The sequence below is a fragment of the Neomonachus schauinslandi genome, chromosome 11 (assembly GCF_002201575.2).
Source record: "Neomonachus schauinslandi chromosome 11, ASM220157v2, whole genome shotgun sequence".
In the NCBI taxonomy this organism is placed as follows: Eukaryota; Metazoa; Chordata; class Mammalia; order Carnivora; family Phocidae; genus Neomonachus; species Neomonachus schauinslandi.
In genome coordinates this window covers 64,172,041-64,195,818 of record NC_058413.1, presented here as the reverse complement: position 1 = coordinate 64,195,818, position 23,778 = coordinate 64,172,041, and the positions used below count along the sequence as shown (strand labels likewise).

The 23,778-nt window shown below is 36.4% G+C and overlaps 1 protein-coding gene across 2 annotated transcripts in view; it reads left to right on the top strand.

Annotated features, from left to right (window-relative positions):
* The window catches only part of DLG2 (discs large MAGUK scaffold protein 2), a 1,451,407-nt gene that overhangs the window by 181,176 nt on the left and 1,246,453 nt on the right, over positions 1-23,778 (top strand). Inside the window, exon 1 of one of the 2 annotated variants that reach the window (XM_021686449.1) lies at positions 14,350-14,451. The exons of the other annotated variant lie outside the window; for it this stretch is intronic. Coding sequence (XP_021542124.1) covers positions 14,350-14,451 — 102 coding nt within the window. Of the gene's footprint in view, positions 1-14,349; positions 14,452-23,778 lie in introns of those variants that run through there. 2 annotated transcript variants of the gene reach the window in all.

The following is a 23,778-nucleotide window of genomic DNA, read 5'->3' as shown; positions in this document are numbered from 1 at the left end:
ACCAACCTCTTATCCCATTACTTCCCACCAAGAACCTTGCAATCCAACCACATGAAACTTCTTGCCATTCATTAAGCATACTAGACTACCATGGCACTTGCTATACCCTATGTGGAGCCCATCCCAACTTATCCACTTGGCAAATTCTTTCTTCTCAAGATTTTGATCTAATGTCATCTCACTAAATGGTTTCCTTGTCTTCACCAGGCCAAATTAATTGTCACTCCCTTGGTTTCCAGTAGCACGCCTATATAAACTGTCAACCCTCTCTTCACTTTGTCATGTCTCCTCTAGTGTGTGAGTTAATAAAGTAACTGTGTGAGTAGTCTTGGCAAACTCAGAATTTTTTCCTACTTCTGGCAGGTTGAACCCTATGTAGAATTCTTTCACTTAACAAAGTAGGAAATTACCAGCTTATGTAATACTCATGTGGAAGTATTAATTTAGGAGTTACTTTGGTTAAAACCTGCACCATTGGTTTTTAATTATAATTCACCTAGGAAACTAATAAAACTCCTGTTCTTGAATCCTAAACCATCTAAGATATTTTTTTTTTTAAAGATTTTATTTATTTATTTATTTGAGAGAGAGAGATTGAGAGAGAGAGCACATGAGAGGGGGGAGGGTCAGAGGGAGAAGCAGACTCCCTGCCGAGCAGGGAGCCCGATGCGGGACTCGATCCCGGGACACCAGGATCATGACCTGAGCCGAAGGCAGTCGCTTAACCAACTGAGCCACCCAGGCGCCCTAAGATATTTTTAATAAACATTACTGAGGTATAATTTATATAATAAAGTATACTTATTTAAAATTTACCATGTGATGAATTTTGACAGATATATATATATTTATCTTGAAACCAGTGCCACAATAAAGATACAAATAATTTCCATCAACCCTGAAAGATTTTTCATGCCCCTTTTTAGCTCTACCCTCCCTCTGTCTGTAGGTGTAGGCAGCAATGGATCTACTTGGTATCACAATATGTTAATTTTTATCTTCTAGAATTTTATGTAAGTGCAATTGTACAATATGTTTAATTGAAATAATGATTTTGACATGTGGATATATCTCATTTTATTTACCCATTTACCTGATGATATACATGTGAGTTGTTTCTACTTTGGTGATACTATGAAAAAAGCTTCTATGAACATTTGCATGTAAGTCTGCATAGACATGTTTTCATTTCTCTTGAATACTTAGAAATGAAATGATGGTTTACATTTAACATTTTAGGAAATGTCAAACTGTTTTCCAGAATGGTTCAACCATTTTACATTCCCACCAGCAATGTATGAGAGTTTCAGTTCTTCCACATCCTCATCAATACCTGGAATTATCAATTCTTTACATTTTAGTAATTCTAATGGGTGTGTAGTGATATCTCATTTTGGTTTAAATATTTATTTCCCTAATGGCTAATAATACCTTTTTTCTTGAGTTTTTAGTCTACTAATATTTTTAAATATCTCAAATATCTTTACAATTTCTTATGGGAGATGTATTTTTATTGGGAAAACAAACAGCAGAGGTCCTGATAAACTGAAATAAAAAAAATAGCTAACTATAGGCACTGCAGATATTGCTATTATTATATTCTTACATTTTTTTTCTGGCTGCAGTGTTTATTCTACCACACCACTTTGGTGCCTCCCTGGCACCAAGTCACACCCAACCTGGATGTCTTGTACACTATTGGAAAAGGGGCTATTATATAAGAGTCAGAGTCAATAGAGTGGCTACTAAGAAAAACAGGGGTCCTGAAGATAAAAAAGAAGGAGAAGAAGAAGAAGAAGGAGCAGCAGCAGCAGCAGAAGCAGAAGCAAATTATTAAGTCTTGGAGTTCTTCAAAGCCTGGTCGTAGGCAATTATCTCAGGCTCTTTCTCAGGTTAGATGATATCACTCATACTCAAGGTTTTAATACAGCCTATTTAGAGACAAGACATAAACTTGTATATCTATCCCAAAAATTTACTCTGAGGTCTAGATACATGTATCCAACTCAGGGTTAGAAAAGAGATCTTAAATTTAAATGAACAGACAACCAGCAAACATTAAATAACAATGATGTCTCCCAACCCACACATACGCACACACTCGGTATTACTCCTCTTTAATTATAGCCTATTTCAATGAATGACATTACAGATTACCCAGGTATATATAAATCAGAAACCCAGAAGTCATTCTTGATTGTTCCCCATATGTGATCTAGCACCAGTGCCTCTTGTTTATACTCTAAAATGTTCCTTGAGTCTAATCATTTGTGTTTGTTTCTACAACTAATACTCTAGTCTAAATCTCCGTTGTGTGTTGCCTGCATTACTGAAAGTGCCTCCTAAATGGTCTAGCCACTGCCCTTATTACCCCTTTTCAGTCCTCCATATTGCAGCCAGAATGATTTTCTTGAAATGTGAATATAATATCACATCCCTATTTTAACTTAAATTTTTTATATATACTTTCACACACACACACATATATATTGTAGCATATATATATACTTGTGGCTCAGATAACTTTATCCTGGTGAATTCTAGCAAACATTTAAAGAAGAAATAATACTAATTCTATGCAAATTATTCCAAAATATTGAAGAGGAGGCAATACCTTACAGTTCATTCTATGAGACAGGTATCTGATATCAAAAACAGGGAAATATAAGAAAGCAACACTATAGACTAATATCCCTCAGGGACACAGATGTAAAATTCTAAACAAAATTTTAGCATATGAAATCTAATACTGTATAAAATTATAATACATGACCAAGTAAGGTTTATCCCAGGAACATAGGGTTGTTTAATATTCAAAAATCATATAAATCGTATAAACTAAGAAAAACAATCACCTCTATCCTCTTATCTGTCTATGACCCCTGAGAAAATCCAATATCTATTCCTGATTAAAAAAAAAAAAAAAACTCTCAGCAAGGTAGAAGAAATTAGAAGGGACCTTCCTTAACCTAATAAAGAACCTTATGAAAAACCTACAGCTAATATTATACTTCATATTGAAAGACTGAGTACTTTCACTTTATTATCAGGAACAAGGGATATTCATACTCGTTATTTTCATGCACACTGTACTGGATGTTCTATTTAGCATCTTCAGTCAAGGAAAAGAAACAAAGGAAGAAGTAAAACTTTTTATTTATAGATGACATGATATGATCTGATAGAATCTACAAAAAGTGGGGAGACAAATTGGTGAGTTTAGCAAGTTTGTAAGATAAAAGTTTGGTATATAGAACTCAATTGTATTTCTACATAGTAAGAATGAACACTTAGAAACTGAAATCAAAGCAATTATATTTAAAATAGCAAAAAATATGAAGTACTTAGGAATAAACCTGATGAAAGATGTGAAAGAGCTGTACATTGAAAATTACAAACAAAAAATTAAAGATGACCTAAATAAATGGAGAGGTACCTTACTCCCAAGTTGGAAGACTCGTTTGTTAAGATGTTCATTCTCTACAAATTAATCTTAGAGATTCAACATAATCTATATCAAAGTTCTAGAGAAATTGTGATACACATAAAGCTAATTCTAAAATTCATACAAAAATTCAAAGTATCTAGGAAAGTCAAAATAGCTCTGAAAGAAAGAGCTGGTATAAAGATGGTATTTGTGTGAAGGTAGACAAATAGGTCTATAGAAAGGAATTGGGAGTCCAGAAATAAACCAGACTTCTAAGGACAACTGATTTTTGACAAAAGCACATAGTTCAGTGGAGAATAGAGAGCTATTTTAGCAAATCATGCTGGAACAATTGGATATACATATGCAAAAAAAAAAAATCTTGGTCCATACTTCACACCATGTATAAAAATTAACTTCAAATTTATCATAGACCTAAGTGTGAAATATGAACTATGAAAATTCTAGAAGAACTCGAAGGAAACATCTTTGTGACTTTAGCTAGGCACATTTCTTAGATATGACACCAAAAATATGAGCCATAAAGTAATAAATTGGAAAGGTAATTAAGGGCTTACATCCAGATTATATAAAGAACTTTCAAAACCCAACAAGAAACAACTCAATTTCAAAGATAACCAAAAGATTTGAATAGACATTACCAAAGAAAATACACAAACAGCAAATAAGCACATGAAAAGATGTTCAACACCATTAGTAATTAGGGAAATGCAAATTAAAATTACAATGACTATACATCTGTTAGAATTAAAATGACTGACCATACCAGATTTGACTTAGATCTGAAGGGACTGGAATTCTGATACACTATTGGAGGAAATTTAAAATGGTGCAATTACTTTGAAAATTTCTTAAAAATATAAATGTATGTCTGTCATGTGATCAACCTCTTCCAATCCAATACAAAACATATGCCTATACAAAGACTTTTTTTAATAAAAGATTTTATTTATTAGAGAGAGAGTGAGAGTGAGTACACAAGTAGGCAAAGCAGCAGGCAGAGGGAGAGGGAGAAGCAGGCTCCCCACTGAGAAGAGAGCCCCATGTGGGGCTGGATCCCAGGACCCTGGGATCATGACCTGAGCCAAAGGCAGACGCCTAACCGACTGAGCCACCTAGGCACCCCTATACAGATTATACCCAAATATGCATAGCAGCTATGTAGCTCCAAATTGGAAACAATTCAAATGTCTACCAATAGATGAATGTATAAACAAATTATAGTATATCTTTACAATGTAATATTACTTAACAATAAAAAAAATAAATGACACACAACAACAACCTTGATGAATCTCAAATATGTTGAGTGAAAAAAATTCAGACAAAATACATACCATATGATTTCATTATACAAATTTCTATAAAGTGCAAACTAATCTGTAGTAACAGAAAACAGATCTATGATTGCTTTGGGATGGGGAGTAGGAAAGAGTTGAGGGGCAGGGATTATAAAGGGGCATGAGGAAGCTATTGAGGGTGACAGATACATTCACTGTCTTGATTGTGCTGATGGTTTCAGGGATGTATACATACGTTGAAACTTATCAGTTTTTACTTTACATATTTGTAGTTTATTATATTTCAAGTTATACTTCAATAAAGCTACTTTAAAAATATTTCCCATATAGTTTCCTAAGGCTTTTAAAATAAAAACAAAAATTTTAAATATAGCCTGCATAGTCTGACCTTTACTTTCGTCAGTGTCTTCTCACTTGATGTTTGCCTTGTTTTCTGTGTTCTAGTTATTCTGAGCTTATCTCAGTCCTTCTTACATTCCTTGTTTTTGGCATCACATGTTCTTTATGTATGTTATTCCCTCTATTTGAGAAGTTTTTCCTTACTCCATTTGTCCAGTAAGTTCCCATTCATCTTTCTGATCACTTTCTCAATCGTGCCTTCTCTGACCTCCCTATTAGATAAGATCCCTCTATATGTTTTCATGGAGCCATGAAGCTCTACTCAAAGCACTTATCCCAAGTTGCCTTTTTTACTAGTCTCCATGAGGCCAGAACTGTATTGATCTACTTAAACTGTATTCCAAACTTAGCATAGCATATAGCACATGATAGACACACAAAAGTATTTGTTGAAGGAATTGGGTGAAGAAGAAAATAGTAATTGGGAACCAAAAATGGGAAATGAAGTAAATATGCAAACATCATGAAACCAGCAAAGGCTTTTCTGTGGTCAGATGCTAACAACTTTAGCAAACACAATTTAGATCTTCCAACACATTATCCTTGAGACTGACTATCCTTATAATGAAGGGAGAGAGCACCAGCACTTTTATAGTGGGATTAATTCACACACTGTAGTAAAATATGGTTTTCTCACAATACCATATTTTAAGCAAACAGGAAATGGAAATTTAGTTAGGCTATATTTATAATTTGGGGCCATCAAGGACTTTAACCAGCATGCTTGTTAAGAGAAAAAGAGATAATTGGGTTATAATCTTAATTCTATGGTATCTTACTGAAGATTGTAAGAGAGATCTGATGTCTTCATAGTTTTAGGCAAGCATTTATTTCATTGAGTATTCATTTCACTTTGTTTGGGTAGGATTAGCTGAGGGTCCCTGCTTGCAACATAATAGAGTGGTGTTCTTCAGAGTAAGTAAGTCACCTCATGTAGCTCTTGCAGCTAGAAGAACCATCTATTGTTCAGATGAAAGGAAGCTGATAAGGAAAGTCTATTTGTAGTAGTGAAGCACAGTGGCAATATAAAGCCATTTAAAATGAGCTGTGTTTTTTGACACAGTCTATCCATGAATTGCTGCTTTCAAAGTTGAACTCTGATTTAGTAGATATTTTTTTGACAATGAACAATTTGCCTTTGTTTCACAGATGGGCAAACACAGTATAAAAATAGAATTAGTGATTTCATAGAAATTTTGCTGTGTTTTACATATATTTGAAATAAGTTTCTTGGCTAGATTTGGTATGTAATGAATGAATAAAGGAATGAATGAGTGAGCAAATTAATATTAAGCATTTATTAATAAGTGACAGGTCAGCAAAATAATCAACAAAATGAAAAGTCAATCTCTAGAATGGGAGAAATATTTGCAAATCATATATTTGATAAGGAGTTAAGATCTAAAATATATAAAGAACTTATAGCCAATAGCAAAAAACCTCCAAACCCAAAAAATTCAATTAAAAATGGGCAGGGGCGCCTCAGTGGCTCAGTAGTTGAGTGTCTGCCTTTGGCTCGGGTCATGATCCCAGAGTCCTGGGATCGAGCCCCGTGTCGGGCTCTCTGCTCAGCGGAAGGCCTGCTTCTCCCTCTCCCACTACCCCTGCTTGTGTTCCCTCTCTCGCTGTGTCTCTCCCTGTCAAATAAATAAATAAATAAAATCTTTAAAAAAAAAATGGGCAGAGGAACTGTGTAGATATTTTACCAAAGAAGACATACAAATGGACAGTAAGTTCATGAAAAAGTGCTCAATATCACTGATGATCAGGGAAATGCAAATTAGAACTATCACATCATTCCTGTTAGAATGGCTATCATCAAAAAGACAAGAGATAACAAGTGTTAGAGAGGATGTGAAGATGAAATCCTTATGTACTGTTGGTGTAGATGTTATGGAAATAACCTGAATGTTCATCAATGGGTGAATGGATAAAGAAGATGTGGTACAAACAAGGAATATTATGCAGCCATAAAAAAGAAAGAAATCTTGTCATTTGTAACAACATGGATGGACCTTGAGGACATCATGTTAAATGCAATGAGTCAGATAGAGATAGGCAAGGACTGTATTATATAGCTTATGTGTGGAATCTAAAAAAGCCAAACTCATAGAAATGGAGAGTAGAATGGTGATTACCAGAGGCTGAGGCATGGAGGAAATGGAGAGATCCTGGTCAAAGGGTGCAAACTTTTAGTTATGAGATCAATAAATCTTGGGGATGTAAGGTACAACATGGTGATTATAGTTAACAATATTATATATTTGAGAGTTACTAAGAGAGTATATCTTAAAAATTCTTACCACATGTGAGATGACGGAGGTGTTAGCTAACACTATAGTGGTAATCATTTGACAATATATGAGTGTATCAAATCAACAAATTGTGCTCCTTAAACTTATACAATTCTATATCTCAATTAAAAAATAGAGCTTTTCTAACTTAAAAGTATAATAACAAATTAAAAACAAAATAAGCGTTTTAAAGATCTAAAAACAGAATCAGTACATGGAAAGATTTTTGAAGAAATTACCCATTGTGCAGCATAAGCAGCTAAAGAGATAAAGGGAAAGTAAATATATGTGTAATCACAATTTAAGGAAAAAATGCATAAGAACATGAGGGAAAGAAAAATGCAAAGTGATATGCCTTCACATTTTTTATAATTGATTAAAGACATGAATCCTTAGATTCATTTTGTAATTGAGTAAAGACTTGAATCCTTAGATGTGGCCATCAGAAGAAGACCTAGACAAGATAAAGAAAGTGAACTCCATATCTAATTACATTGGGGTAAATCTCCAAAACAACAAAACAATGAACAAAATCAATCAATGTGAAACAACTGAGCAATTACAGACAAAAAACAATTGGATTTACTCTTCAAAATACTGAAGAGAGAAAATAGCTGGCAACCTAGAATTTATACTCAGCTAAACTGTCGTGTAAAAACCTAATAAAATAATCAAAAAGTAAAAATAACATTTTCAGACAAATCAAAATATTACAGCAGAGTTTTGTTCAAGTATCATCTATAAAATATTTATGGAGAATAAAAATGAGTTCCATAGGATTTTTAATGGAAATTTAAATTGATACAAACATAAATTGACTATTACACATTAAACATTTTTAATGTTCATACTCTTTGCACCAAGAATTCCTTATCTGTAACTTTTAGCCTCATAATTTTGCTATGGATATGTGCAAATATTTGCCCATATGAACATTCCAATTTTTTTCATAATATTAAATATTTTTGACCTGAAACAAGAAGGGGCTTGTGAAATATGCCATGAAATATGAAATACTATGGCCCATTTAATGCCATTTTTGAAAAAAAATTTTTGTCTAAAAGCATGAGTAGGTATCAAAGGTGTATTATTTTCAAAAACAGCATACACTTTTATATATAATTTGAATGCAGTTTTGTTGTGGTGTTACTGGAGATATCTCTTCCAAAATATTACAATTAGTTATCTGGCAATAGAGTTGTGAGTTATTGTTCCTGACAGTATTTTAAAATTATTTCTAGGTGTGCCTGGGTGGCTCGGTCAGCTGAACGTCCAATTCTTAGTTTCAGCTCAGGTCCTGATCACATGGCTTGTGGGCTTGAGCCCAGCATCTGCACTCAGTGGGAGTCTGCTTGGATGTTCCCTCCCTCTGCCCCTTCCTCCCTCTCTACCTGTCTCTCTCTCTCTCTTTCCCCCGTCTCTCTTTCTCTCAAGTAAATAAATAAAATCTTAAAAAAAAAAAACCAACCTTCATCTTAAAAAAAATTAAAAAATAAAACTTTGCTTTTGTACTTAGCATTTATTTTTTAATAATATTTTTTCTATCTTTGGATATGAAAAAAATGTATATATATGCCAGGCACTGGGATCACATATGGCATTTTAGTAAATCCTCATAGGAACCCTATAATATAGGTGTTTTATTTAACAATCCTTCCCCGTTTTTTAATGGATGAAACAATTAACTGTCAAAGAGGTTAACTGATTATCTCCGTTATATAGTAAATGTGAAAGCTAGAACTGGAATCCAAGACTCAAATCTTACTCTTTTAACACTGAAATCAAATTTGCTAAACAAGCCTAAAAAGAGGTGTGTGTTTTCTCATTTGATTTTCATACTGAAGAAATTTGTCCAGGTGGTACAGAAGGTGATATTTGGAGTTGCTTTTTCAAAATGGTAGTAAAACTGAAAATGAACATGATGAGAAGTCTTACAGGCAAAAATTTGCCTTGCCTCATATTGAAGCTGAGGACAATCATTATTTCAAAATACTTGTTGCTAACACAAAGTGTCAAAATTGATTTTGAATCAATGGGCTGCATTTCCTCAATAAAAGTTGTATTCTTTACAGCTAGGAGGTAGAGGCTTAGGGGCTGGATTAGGAGATAAACAAAGATCTACACTAGTTCAACTAGGGCCCAGGTGGGGGCTATGGAAATCCTGGCTCAACCCATATACTCATTTGTTCTTTATTTACTCATTTATTGACTCAATCATTCCAAATTTCAAATAAACACAATTATTTCAAATCAAGGTCAAGCAAACATGCTAAGTAGGATTCAAATAAAAGTCAACTAATAAGTGTGACTGGCCCACATACTTAGGGGCAGATGAGTAGAAATGGAGGAATCAGATTTGCCAGAACATGAAGAGTCAACAGTCATAGGGAAAGCGTGATGCATTTTATTTTTTAAAGATTTTATTTATTTGAAAGAGAGAGAGAGAGCATGCACAGGGAGCAGGGGAGGAGCAGAGGGAGAAGCAGACTCCCCGCTGAGCAGGGAGCTCAATGTGGGACTCCATCCCAGGACTCTGGGATCATGCCCTGAGCCGAAGGCAGACATTTAATGACTGAGCCACCCAGGCGCCCCAAGCATGATACATTTTAGAGTCAGTTTTATGGGGTCTGACTCTAGTATAAACCCTCACTGTGGGTATGTGTTCCTCAGTGAGAGACTTGAGAGAGCTGAGAAAGTGTGTGAGGAGACTTTGGGAGAGTACAATTTGTGAAGAAAGTTTAAAGAGTCAGAATTGTTCAGTATAAAAATATTATACATATCGGGTTGGTCTAATAGGTGTATTCTTTCCTGTTAATTTTTATCGAAAAAATAAAATCAGGAAATTAACATAAAGCTCTTCCGATTTACTGAGTGTCTAGAACAAACCAGATAAAAGTGACAGGCATTTGGAAATACATTATCTCTGAATTTAGAACAGTGCACATAGCGAACACTATATTTGAGCATATCAAATAGTAAGCACTATAGAAGAGTTTAATGAAGACAGGTGACTGGATGAAATTGCTTCTTAAATTTCCTTTACATTCTTAAGAGTCTATATTTGGAAGACAACTCAGAGAATTTACACACTGGAAGTGAACTGAGAGGTCTCTGGTATACCCATTTCATCATGATAGACAAGAGAATTGGGGCCTAGAGAGGCTGGGTAGCTTGCTCAAAGTAATCCAGTCAGTAAGAAGAAACACCCGGGCTCCTAGGGTCCACTATACTCTTTCCCTTCCAACATGAACCATCTCTTTTTTTAAAATTGCTATGGAAAGGATCAGCAAAGAAAGAAAAAAAGGATAAATAGCTAATGCTTCTTACCTTGTCTCAATTTCTGATTAGGAATGATAATAACAATAAATAAAAGATTAAAATTAAACCCTGGTCATGTTTATTGATCATCCTATTCTTTTGGTGTGTGATTTTGTGTCAGTTTTGAGGAATGTTGTCATTAGGAAAAATTTTTAATAGTGTATAGTTGTCATGTATCATTTTGAAAAGTGATGATTATTAGAAAGAACTGGAAATATTACCGATCATTGAAATGTCTAACTAAGGGTGGTTATTTTGACTATTAAAATGAGTAAATGAGTGCATCATCTCCTGGCATTCCCCAATAATATCTCCTCCTAAAAATATTGCAGTACATTCCCATGCAGAATATTCCCAAATTAGTGCTTTTCAGACCAATAATGCAGTGTGTTCATATTTTAAAGTAACAGTGATTCATTTTTTTAAACTATAGTGGTTACTGGCTGTAACTATGGAATGCATTGTCATGGAAACCACATCCCCCTTCTTCTCCCCCTCTTCAATTCACCCCAGAGCTATTATTGAGAAACAAGAATTAAAGGAAAGCATTTTGTCAGATGCATATGAACAGATAACAGGTATAGACACACACACACACACTGTGTGTAGAGATAAATGAGTTCTCATTGATTAAATTTAAACAATAAAATATTAAGGAACTGAAATATATATTTTTCTTTATATATTGCTTTTGGCTTTCTCATTCTAAATCAGCACAAACTGTAAAATGGGAAATAACTTGAACATAGCAGCCTTAAATGCTGCCCTAGAATAGGAGGTCAACTTTATCTTGGGTAATTCATTAGGGAAAGACTGTGTTAGTTATTATTGGAACATCACAATATAGAGCATACAATACTTTTGGGGTGTTTGAAATCCAAATTATAGGCTAATGAATAAGGGAAATATTGTACAACTTTTTTAGAATCCATTCGCCTTTGGAAAAACAGCCATAATTATAGACGTTCTGTAGGTGGAAGTGCTCACACAATCACACATTTTATGGTAACATAAAGGAATAAAATGATAAGGGGTACACTTAATGTATGAATGTGACTCTAGGATTCTACAGAAGGCACCAGACCAGAGTTCTGCTAAAATGTGTGACCTGGTATGTTTAAGCACATATGTATTAGACCTCCTGAGTCCCTGCCGCCCCTAGATGCAAGACAGATTGAATCAGTCCTGATTGCCAGTAGGGGAATTGACTAGGTAAGAATTCCTGCACTTAGTGTGAGAATCCCAAAGCCTGAGACACAGCTGCACTCTTCAGTTTGAGCCACATTTGCCCCAGCTTTTATTGCCTTTTCATGCTGATCTTTGCTCATACTCTGTTCCATGTTGATTTCCCTTTAGGAGGTCTTCATTTTGTAGGCAGGACCCATATTCCTCTCACCAGAAGGCTGATTAAAAATGAAGAGTCCTTGATATCCTCCTGGCCTATGAAATGATAATGTAAGGGTTGAGCCTGAGTCCCACGGAATTATGCAATCAGGTTTGGTTTCCATTAATTTGAGACAGGAGGGTGGGGTATTTTGAATATAGGCCGGTGAAAGAAAGTTGATAGGGCACTACGTTTGACTTGACAATTTGCAAGTTGGTTTGGTTTTTTGTTGTTGTCCTTACTGAAACTTTGTAAGTCTGAATCATATAGTGGTATTGGGGCTCATTAATTTAGAGTACAAGTGGCTGGTATTCTCATGAAAATGCATCAGAAAGATGTGATTCTGGCTGAGTTTGCTATGGGTAGTTAGGAAGATTTTATTGCTCTATTTCAAGTGGGATCTGAGGTCAATGCCCAATCAGAGACTTTTGAAACTACCGTATTCCTGTGAATATGACAGGCCTAACCCTTCTTAGGTAAATCTGGGGTCTTTAGAGCATGCTTCTGGAGAAGTGTGATGTTGCTTTGTAAACTGTCTCTGTCACTTGTCTTTGAACCTTATCTTCATGGCTTATCGACTGTGTCACTTGGGCAAGTGATAGAACCTCAGGGCTTCAGTTTCTTCCTCTAGAAAACTGTGCCCAATAATACCTATCTTTCAGGCTAAGACCTGATACAGGCTATGTAAGTAAAGAGCAGCTGCTGTGTACCACTGGGGCTTACCAGAGGAATTTCTTTAGCTTCTCTAGTCTTCATGACAGCTCTGCAAGGTAGGGGTGAGTAGCCCCACTTTACAGACAAGCAAACAGAGTCTCAAACACTGTGAGTGACTTACACAAAGCCACTCAGCACAAGAGTCAGAGTCTAATTCCAAATTCTGACGTCTTGCTGTTTTTCCACCAACCATTTGTAAGGCACAGTGCCAGGCACTCAGGTGGCACCAAAAGGGTGCTAGTTTTACCCACTTCCTACTCTTCTGCCTCCTTCCTAACACTTTTTTTTTTTTTTTTTTTTTTTTTTTTTCCCAAAAAGCTTTTTGCAGCTGGGCCAGCCACATGCTGAATTTTTTTTTCCATCTTAGGCAATTTTGATAGCCTCACTTTAAAAAAGGAAGAAAAAGAAAGAAAGAAAAAAAAAAAAACCAGTAAAGCATACACCAGTCTTGTCATTCATACTTCCAGGACAGCATAAAGACTTCTGGGGCTTTCTGGAGCCTCTAAGATATCAAGGTGGGGAAGGGGCTGACTCTTCATTTTTGAGTTTGACAAATGTTCTATCAGATAAAGCCTAGATTCTGAGAGGGATTCTACCACCTAGGGAGTGAGTCAGCTCACTGACCCAGAAGTGAAGGGCACAGGGCCCCAGCGAAACCATTTCCAGTGCACTTCTACCCCAGGTCCCTTTGCGGACCATCAACTCAGGCACACCAATATCAGAGGGCCAGCTGGACAATGCACCCAGCAGGGTTCCACGGGGGCCTCCCCTTCTTCAGAGCTCGCCCTTGGAGGTTGCTTATGGGGGCACAGCGGCTGGGGATCGAGTGTGGTCTCAATTATTAGCACCGGAGCCCTCTCTCACCGACCCCGGTGATTCCTAGGTTGCAAGGAGCGAGCAGCAGGCTGGGCTAGGCAGGCGAGCACCTTGCTCCCTCCCTCTGTCAGCCCCTCCCTTCCACCCCAGTTGCCCGGCCAGCGCTCCCCACGGTGACTCTGGATTGCAGCAAGCCACTGGCTTTTTACCAAATCGGGAGCTGCAGTATTTTTTTTTTTTTCCTTCAGAGAGAATAATTTCAGCCCCCTTCAGCTCGCATGACAATCTTGTGTGACTGGGGCGAGTAGGCGGGCACATCCTTTTACATGCTAATACTGCCCCACCTCCTTTGAACCCTCCTCTAAGCGCCTGGCTCCCTTTTATTTTTATTTTATATATTATTTATTTTTTTAATTTTACCTACTCCAAATTCACCGTAGGGGGGGAACCCTTCTTGGTTCTGTCCCTCCCCCAACGCCTCATTCCCCAGGGAAGGGAGACCCCAAGACGCTTGTTACTTGCCCGCGTTGCTTCTACCCGGGCACGGGGATGGCTGCGCGGGGTGCAGGGGGCAGCTCTCGGAGCGGCTGCTCGGTCTAGGCTGTCGCTCCATGTGCCCGGTGAGCACCGTGTTCGGGTCCCCCAGCGAGCTGCCACTGCCGCAGCCCGAAAGGAATGTCCCCTGTTGTTAAGGACCCTGACTGTTTTACCCCAATGATTTGCCACTGCAAAGTTGCTTGCACCAACAACACTTTGTCGTTGATGTTTGGATGCAAGGTAGGACGAGGTTCATGTCTTTTTAATGCATGCTGCCTCCCTTGGGGGAGCTAACAATTCCTTTTGTTGTTTGTTTATGTGTCTGCTTGTTGGGAGAGTGACAAAAGCTAGGACTTGCTCTGCCCTTTCTGGGAGCTGGCTGGGTTTGGGGGCCTTGAGAGCGCACTGGTTTTTCTGGCGTCCGATGTTGGGTTGATAACTCCTTTGTGGCAGGACCCTGGTCTCTAATGTACCGAGGTTCCAAGAGCAGATCATGCTTCGGAAAGGGGGCGCCTTAGGTGACTCTGTGCTTGGGATCTTGTTATACATTTAGTTAGTGATTGGGCTTCTGGCTGCTCATTTGTGAGCTCCAGAACTCATCACAGGTTACCACTGCCTGGAGCCCCAGACCCAGACGCCCACAGTGAGGGTTATCTGGGATGGTGGATGTGCTTGAGATGAAATTGAACATATCAGTTTGCAATTTGACACTTTTAAATCTGAGGAGCTTATTTTTATTCTAGACAGAAAATCTGGAGATAGGCTCGTGTTGCCCCTAATGTGTATTTTTCTCTGAGCTTATACAATCCATTTGAAATCAACACTCAGAAATTTTATCAAGAGGTGGCGCAATTACTCAGTGAAGTTTCTAGTGAATAACTGTCCCACCCCAGATTTCTGTAAAAGTGATTCATGTTCACAAGGAAATGAGATTTGAAGAGTTTTGAAGCAGGTTACCATTTACTGCTCCTTGTCTCTAACTTTTTCAGTGGACTCGAAGATGCACCCCCTGGAAAAGATGCATAGAACGTGGTATTTGAGCAGTCTCAGTCCATGAAGGGTCTGAGTGCATGTCCCCTTACTCCTAGGAATATGCCTTCACTTCTCTTCATTGTGAAAAGCTGGTGGGCTTGTCTGGTCTGTCTGTCTGAAACACTTTTGTGATCACTATGGTGACTCTAAGGACAGAGCATCATCTAAAAAAACTAAAATTCACCTTCTTAAGTGAATAAAATCACATGATCCCTGTTGCTCTGAAAGAGAACTCTAGTGACTGGGTTGGACACTGGTAAGCACCTTACGCAGGAGAGTTAATGAAACATACATATTCAACTTCATGAATAGTGCTCAGAGGAGGTGTAAATGTAATGGAAAAATGGGGAGTCAGGATTGTGAGTTTTATACTGACAATGCCCAGAGAATCTCTCTTCTCTGAGCCTCTGGTTTTCTATCAAATGAGAGGTGTAGATGAGGTGATCCTCCTTGGCTCTAATATTCTCCAGTGATCATTCTGTAAGATCATTTAATGGTAAAGTTATTGCCAGAGATTTACATTTCTTACTCAATATAGTAGACTGCACCTTAGGGTCAGTTAAAAAAATATTGATCATGCTAAAGACTAGCTAGATGCTCCTTTGGAAACCCTTGGAAAGGTCTTAAAGTTTTAAGGTTTGTGTGTTCATTGTTGTCAGGAAGATGTATGTGAGTGAACAGCACCAATAGCTAACTTGTTAGCTCCTCTCCCTCACACAACCTGCTACCCTCCCCTGTGCTTCTATCCACTCACTCTTCTAATTGTATTTACAGCAGCATCTTAGCAATGGCTACTATTTAAAATCCATTTCCATAAACTTATGATAATTGCTTTGTAGCACTAAACGATGATTAACAAAGGTGAATTATTTGTCAAGGGAAATTAAACACAAGCTAATAATCAAATAAGATAAGCTATTGGTGTGGTAATGTTGAATATGTGTTCAACCCTTGAAACGCATTTTCAAAGAAGTTTCTTCTATGCTGTTAAATTTTCCACTGATTTGCAGACCATTGGAGGGAATTGGTATAATCACAAGCACATTTTTTTTTTTTTTAGTCTGGGGAATTACATTAGTTTAATTTCCCTTAAGTTCTCTTCCTTTTGGTGTTCTGGTTTGAAAAGTTCAGGTGGTGAGAGAGAACCACATCGATAGAGTGAAACACCTAATCATGTGTGTTTGTAGACATTGTTCCATGGAAAAGAAATCAAGTCTCTGTGAAAATAAAATAATACTTTTAGAGGGTCTATCCCATTCCATTTTGTCAAGTATTTGAATAAGATCATTCTTAAGCCCGATATAATGGGATTGATAACTATATTGTAATCATACTTAACAGCTGGTTAATTACAGACTGGTTGATGTAAGGCTCTCTCCTTAGAATCTTAGATATGGAAATAATAATAGAGCCTTCTATTCTAACCTTTGTCTGGTGATTCTTCAACACTATCTGAAGGGTGACAACAGAACATAATGTGGAAAACTTGTATATTTTATAGGCCTGGGTTTCAAAACTAGATGCACCACTTACTGGATGTATGATTTCTCTAAGTCTCAGTTTCCTCATGGGTAAAATGGCCTCAGTAAAAGTACTGCCTTACATCCTATGTCACTGTGAGAAATACAGTTTAAATGAGATACATGCAGTGCTTAGTACTTTTGCATTCATCAAATGACTGATATTTTTATTTGGCCTTGGTCATTTTTACAGCTCTATTAACAAGGTGGGAGGGGTGTCATCACTTCTAGAAGGACCTTCTTTCACTGTTAGTTCTTTGGATAAATTGTTTATTTTTGCTGTGTGCTTGATCATTGGCTTCTCTTAAAGTTGCTTTTCTCTATGTAGAGTGTTTATATAAAATGTAGGAGCCATTTGTATATGGATAAAACATTCATAAAACAAAGTGGATTTATGAAAACTAATGAAAAACTGACACCATTGTTTTACTCAATCAGCAAATAATTCATTGAGCAATCAATAAATGCCAGACACTAGAGATTTGGCAATAAACAGCTCTTGTCCCCCATGGTCTCAAAGTCGAATGATGTGGTAGATGACTATATTAATTACAGTGTTGATTTATGAAAAAAATATAAAATGAGGATTTTAGTTGAATCTTTGAGCAATGAAAGTGGAATTTAATTGTTGGGGGAAAAAAACCTCATGGAGATATAGATGTTAATATGGAGCCTCCAAAAATGCACTTATTCCAATTATTATCTATTAAGTTTGAATATAAGGTTATTAGGATGAGTATTTTTCTGGAAAGATACTTATTATGGCAAAGTCTAAAATCATGTTTACATGTAGGCCAGATTTCATCAGCTTCAAAAACACTTAAACTGTTCTTATTCTCCCAAACTTAGTAATGGCTTAAAGAATATTGAGTAACTTGAGCTAAGGAGGAAGCCCCAAATAATTTTATTTTGTCACTTAGCAGTCTCTAGGTCCCCCATTTGCTGCGTCCTGGGTGTTATTCAGTTTAGTTAGCTGATTATATGACTTATGACTATAAATGTGAAGTGTCTTTCTGTGCCAGACTCTATGTCAGGCACTGTGATAGGCATTAAAGATACAAATATAAGTATGACACAACTCCTTTCCTCCAGGAATGGCAAGTTTAAGGAGGAATATAATCCTACTCCCTTCCCTAAAATATAGAAAACTCATAGTCCCACCTGTTTCTCATAAGAGAAACCAAAGCACTGTTATTCAAAAAAGAGATTTCCTGTTCTATTAGTCCTCTTTTTGCCCCAGTCCATACACCATTATGGGAGTGGAATTTCCATGGAGAAGGAGGCCTTCTGAAAGCCTTTCCCACCCCTCATGGTAGTTTTTGTGTTTTATCTGAAAACAGGCATCACCTTTACCTTTACTTAACTCTGTTTTCTCCACCTGCAATGATCCAAGTTCTAAATGTAATTCAGTGGCCAGCCTATGTATTGTTTCTCTTTCCTTTATCTTGCCCATAGCTGCATTGCAAGGGTCTGCAGCACCTGTGTGTTCCCTTCCCTCACTCTCTCCTTTCCAGTCACCATTTCCAAGGCAAAAATAAACAAACACATATGATGGAATATTTGTTAGTTTCCATAATATTCTAAAAGTTGAATGTAAAGAATAATGTTCTCTACAATTATTGCTCTTTTTTTTAACTCAAAAGTAGTTGTTATTGAAATTGGATTTTGCCTTAGGGAAATCCTCCCCTACCCCACCCCCCCATAGCCATTTGTTAATATAACAGCTCATCTGAATCAAATTCTCAAGCCCCTAGGTCACATCAGGTGCCTTTAATATTTGTCTGATGGATTAGGATAGGGAGAAGTTCTTAAAAAATGTTAAGTCTTGGAACGTTTTTTTTTTCCCTGTGAATGTTTAGGCATTGCATAAACTGTCCCACCTCTCAAAGGAAAGGAATTATCTGGCAGAAAGCAACCTCCCTTTTCTCCATATGGGGACTCTCCCCAAAGAAAGGAGAATAAGGAAGAAGTTAAAATGGATTTTTTAAAAAAAGAAGATGGAATTGAAAGGAGGAAGGGATTCTTACTAAAGAAGTAAAGGGAAAGAAAAAAAATCAGCTTGATTAAATATCTACAAAGGCTAGACACTATTCTAGGTGCTTTACAAGCATTATTTCTTCCAATCTCCAAAGTTATCAGGCAAACAGAGAAAGCAGGGGATGGAGGGAAAGAAAGGGAAGTAGAATAGGTTGATGGGAAGGGAAAGAGACTTCAGGAAAGAGGATAAAGAGGAAAGGAAAATGTGTTGCAGATTTCCATCCTCCAGAGGGTGCTTACGCAATCTCCCAAGATCAAGTGTCTTTCAGTACCTCTCTAGTGGACAGTTCCCTGGAACACTGGCATTCAACCACCTCTTACAAGCTTCCTTTTCCTGCCTAGAAAGTCTCTGGGGGATAAGTGGTTTTGTTTGTTCATTTGTTTATTTAAACATAGCCAAGTTTGTTACAAAAGAGTAGTGAATATATCTGTCATTGTGTTCATTAATAGATATATCACTATGTATATTTTTGTCATTGATAGGATAGTTTTCTGTATGTATTTTGAATATTGTCAGTCCCTGGCTATTTTGGTATGTTCTTTATTTTCATCTTAAAATAATACATGTTCGCGGAAATAAATTTAAAAAACATAAAAATCAGAAATAAAATAAATTTTAGAAAATGCTATTGTCCCAGAGGACTGGAGATTGAAACTGTTAATATTTTAGTGTATATTTTCCTGGCTTTTTGGTACTTTTTTGTTGTTGTTGGTCTACATATAGCTTATTTTTAAAAATGTAGTTGAAGTCATAGTGAGTTTACTTTTGAATGTTTTAAATTTATATTAGGATTTGTATATATATTTTAATAGCTGTATTCTATTTTTATCTTTGAATATTTAGGTTTTCCCCCACATTTTCTACTATTAAAAATAAAATAAAATGCACATATTGATAAATAAGTCTTTTTTGAATTTAGAATCACTTCCTTTGGGTAGTCTAGATTAAGAATTACTAACACATATTTTAAATATTTTAAAACTCTTGATGATGGGTTATTACATTTATTTTGAAGATGGTTGTATAAATTTGCACTGCCACAAGTTATTTTATGTGTTATACCATTCTCCATCTTAAATAGTTTCCTTCTATTTTATAGATTTATAAATAAGAAGTAGTTTAATTCTCCTGTGAATAAGGTTAAACTCTGTTTGACTTTGAGTTTATAGGAGTCCCATGCCTATATTGTTGTGTCCCAGTTTAAAAATACCTAATATGCAAAAAAATCCAATCATTCAAAATGGGTATATTGAGGTAACAGCTACTGACACTGTCAAGACATTAGTCCCACCACATACATAGTCACCTGCTACCATGTGCCAAATACTGTTCTATATGCTTTATAAATGTTAACTCACTCAATCCTCACAATAGAGATGGATATGATAATTATCCCCATGTTAGAAATGGGGAAGCTGAAGCATACAGACTTTAAGTAACCTGTCTAAAGCCACAAAGTTCGGGTGCCTGGGTGGCTCAGTTGGTTAAGTGACTGCCTTCGGCTCAGGTCATGATCCTGGAGTCCCTGGATCCAGTCCCGCATCAGGCTTCCTGCTCGGCAGGGAGTCTGCTTCGTCCTCTGACCCTATCCCCTCTCAGGTGTTCTCTCTCTCTCATTCTCTCTCTCTCAAATAAATCAATAAAATTTAAAAAAAAATAAATAAAGTCACAAAGTTCTTTAAGTAGCAGAATCAAAATGTGAGCCCAAGCAGTTTATGTCTAGAGCCTACTACAGCTCTCTCAAATAGCAACTTCCTATAAGTGCCTTTAAATCAGGAGTCAATTTGCAAAAATGTAATTTATAATACCTTTCTTGGCATAAATTTGAATTTGAATGCAAGGCACACCTGTTAAAGGACTCAGCCTCCTTTTAAAGTATTTATTTGAGAGGAGTTTGATCTAATACACCATTTCCAATAGTATTCATGTTCTCATTTTCTACACAAGGTTACTAAACTGTATAGATAGTACATGACATTCTCAAGATCACACAGCAAGTCACAGAGTCAAAGCTAGAACAAGGTCTCCTAATTTGTAGCTCAGTGTTATTTTTCTATGCCATGATCTCTAACTATGAACTAGAAGTTCTGAGAATCAAGGAGAGAGAAGAGAAACTGACAAGTTTTTATTTTTAAAAAGCAGGAAAAATAACACCTTGCTTACAGGACTATTGTAAGAATTAAGTGATATGTCACATATGAAAACATTTAACGCAATGCCTGGAATGTGGTAAATATTCAGTACATATTTTTGTTTTCCATTTTATTAAGGCCACTTTGCAAACTGGTGGAAAAAAATGGAGGTTGTTGGTAGTCAACTGAAAAGTGTTCTTCAGTCAAATACACTGAAATTCATCTGTTAGTAAATGAAGTGTACTTTAACCTATTATTTAAGTGTTTTAATGCCACAAAAGGCAGAATCTGGACGGTTACATAATTCGCACCAAAAAAAAAATCCTAGATTAAATCTGACCCAGAAAGAGAAAATGAAAAATGAGCTAATGAGTGAAGCAGGTGCTGAATATCCCAAGAAGCAGGTTGTATAGACCTTGTGTCCCATTTGACAAAGGATACTTGCCAGTTCAAGGTCCTTTTCAATTTTTTTACTTGTAATAGTGGAAATGGGGGGTACCCTATATATCAAAAGATGAGGAAGGTTAAATGTTATGCAGTCACTAAAATATGTTCACAGAAAGGAACATTGAATCATAGAATTTAGGATCTTGAAAAACCTGAGACCTTGTTATTTGTTATGAAGGCTTTTGCTTTGTAATCACTTATGGATTTCCCAGTGAAGTTTCAAAGTCCCTATGGTAAAATCATGTCCAATCCTTTCTGAATTAAATTACTTCAGGATTCCTGTGGTACCCAATATTTAATGCTCGAATATTTATGCTATTCAGTTGTAAATTCTCTTTTCTTGTTCTATTGTCCATCTAAACTGTGACCTCCTTAGGGACAGGGTCCATAGCATATTCATTTAGTATAGTACCTAAGAGATCTAGTAAATGTTCCATAAAAGGCAGTCAATAAATATTTGTTGAATGAGTGAGGGAATTCTATAGGTGCTTGTAAATGTTTACTGAATGAATGAGTGGAAAAAAGTGTGTATTTTGTTATAGTTCACTTGTTATTTTCGTTTGGCAGTTTGCCTCTGAGAACCTCTTGTGCTATCAAACTTCCTAGAGTTTATGTTTCCCTGAAGCATAGACTAGGCATTACTTAATATGTTAACTTGGTGTGATGGTTAATTTTGTGTATGAACTTGATTATGCCATCAGGTGCCCAGGCATTTGGCCAAACATTATTCTAGGTGTGTCTGTGAGGGTTTTCCTGGATGAAATTAACATTTGAATCTTTAGATTCAGTAAAGCAGATTGCTCTCCTTAAAGTGGGTGGGCCTTATCCAATCAGTTGGAGACCTGAATAGAACAAAACGGCTAAGAAGGAACTCCTTCTGCCTCACTGCTTTGACCTGGCTATCAGCCTTTTCTTGCTTTAATCTCAAACTGAAACATGAATTCTGCTCAGGTCTCAGGCCTGGTTGGCCTTCAGATTAGAACTTAAAACCATCAGCTATCTTGATTCTCAGGCCTTCAGACTTGGACAAAAACTGTAAGTCAGCTCTCCTGAGTCTCCAGCTTGCTGACTGCAGATCTGGGGACTTACCACCCTCAATAATTGTATAAGCCAGTTCCATATAATAAATCTCTTTTTCATTCTGTAAAATTCTGACTAATATACCTGGTATCTAGGGTCAGATCCCTGGACATGTCATCACTAGTAAGTCATTCTTGTCTAGTAAATTACAGATGAGCTAATAGATTATAATTCACTTGAATCTCTGTGCCATGGGGATCTTATTGTAGTTAAGCTTGCTTTCTCAGAAGGTCCTGGATTTATTTCATTAAAAATCACAGATTATACCTCCAGATATAATACAGTAGAAATCATTCAATACTACTTTAATGAATTTTTCATCTATATTTACATATATGAATGTTTGTCAGCCTATGAACACATTGTACATTGCAGTGATTATTAAATATTCAATAATAATTTTACTATGAAAATTTAGACGATCAGATCAAAGAGGATAAGAACATTGCCCTAAATTATGGCTTCTGGAAACCTCATAAATAACAATATTTTTTTAAAACATCATTTGTGTGTGTGTGTGTAATTCTTAATATAAAACATTATTTTGGTGGTGTTCCATTGCATTATCTTCATTAAAGTTTTGCCCAGGTTTCTGAGATGGTTAAAGCATTTTATTTGAGGAGAGGGCACACCGAAAATAGTTATAATATCTAAAACGTTGGTCCAATACATTCGAACTGCCTTAGTATCCCTATTATACATTAGGCCAACCGGGGATTAAAATCACTGCATTATATCTCAAATAACTGTAGCATCAAATTATGATTAATAGCATCACTTTCATAAGATCTCAAAAAAATATGGTGGCTTGTCATTTGAATTGTTATCTAAGATTAGGAACTTCGATTTTTCCCTTGGAACTATGTCTCATGTTCTCACTGTATTTGGCAAAAATCTCCATTTGGGGAAAGGTAGATACACTTGCCATTAATCAATTCTAGCTTTCTCTTGCTATTATATTTAGCATTATGGTTGGCAACTCTTGGTTACTCAAACACAATAAGATACTGTCACTGCCTTAGGACTCTTTCAGTTTGGCTAGTGCATGAGCACTAAGAGAAACACGTGAAGAGGAAAAAACAACCAACAGGGCAGGTTGGGCAAACTCTTATTGAGTGTTCACCATGCACAAGGTCCTTTTCTAAGAACTTTACATGAATTAACTTACGTACTATTCAACGTAGCTCAGTGAAGGGAGCCGTTAATCCTTATGTGATACCATCTCTTCATATGTACAACTAATATCAAGAAGGATCCACAAAATAGTTAGTTTTCTTTCTTTCTTTCTTTCTTTCTTTCTTTCTTTCTTTCTTTCTTT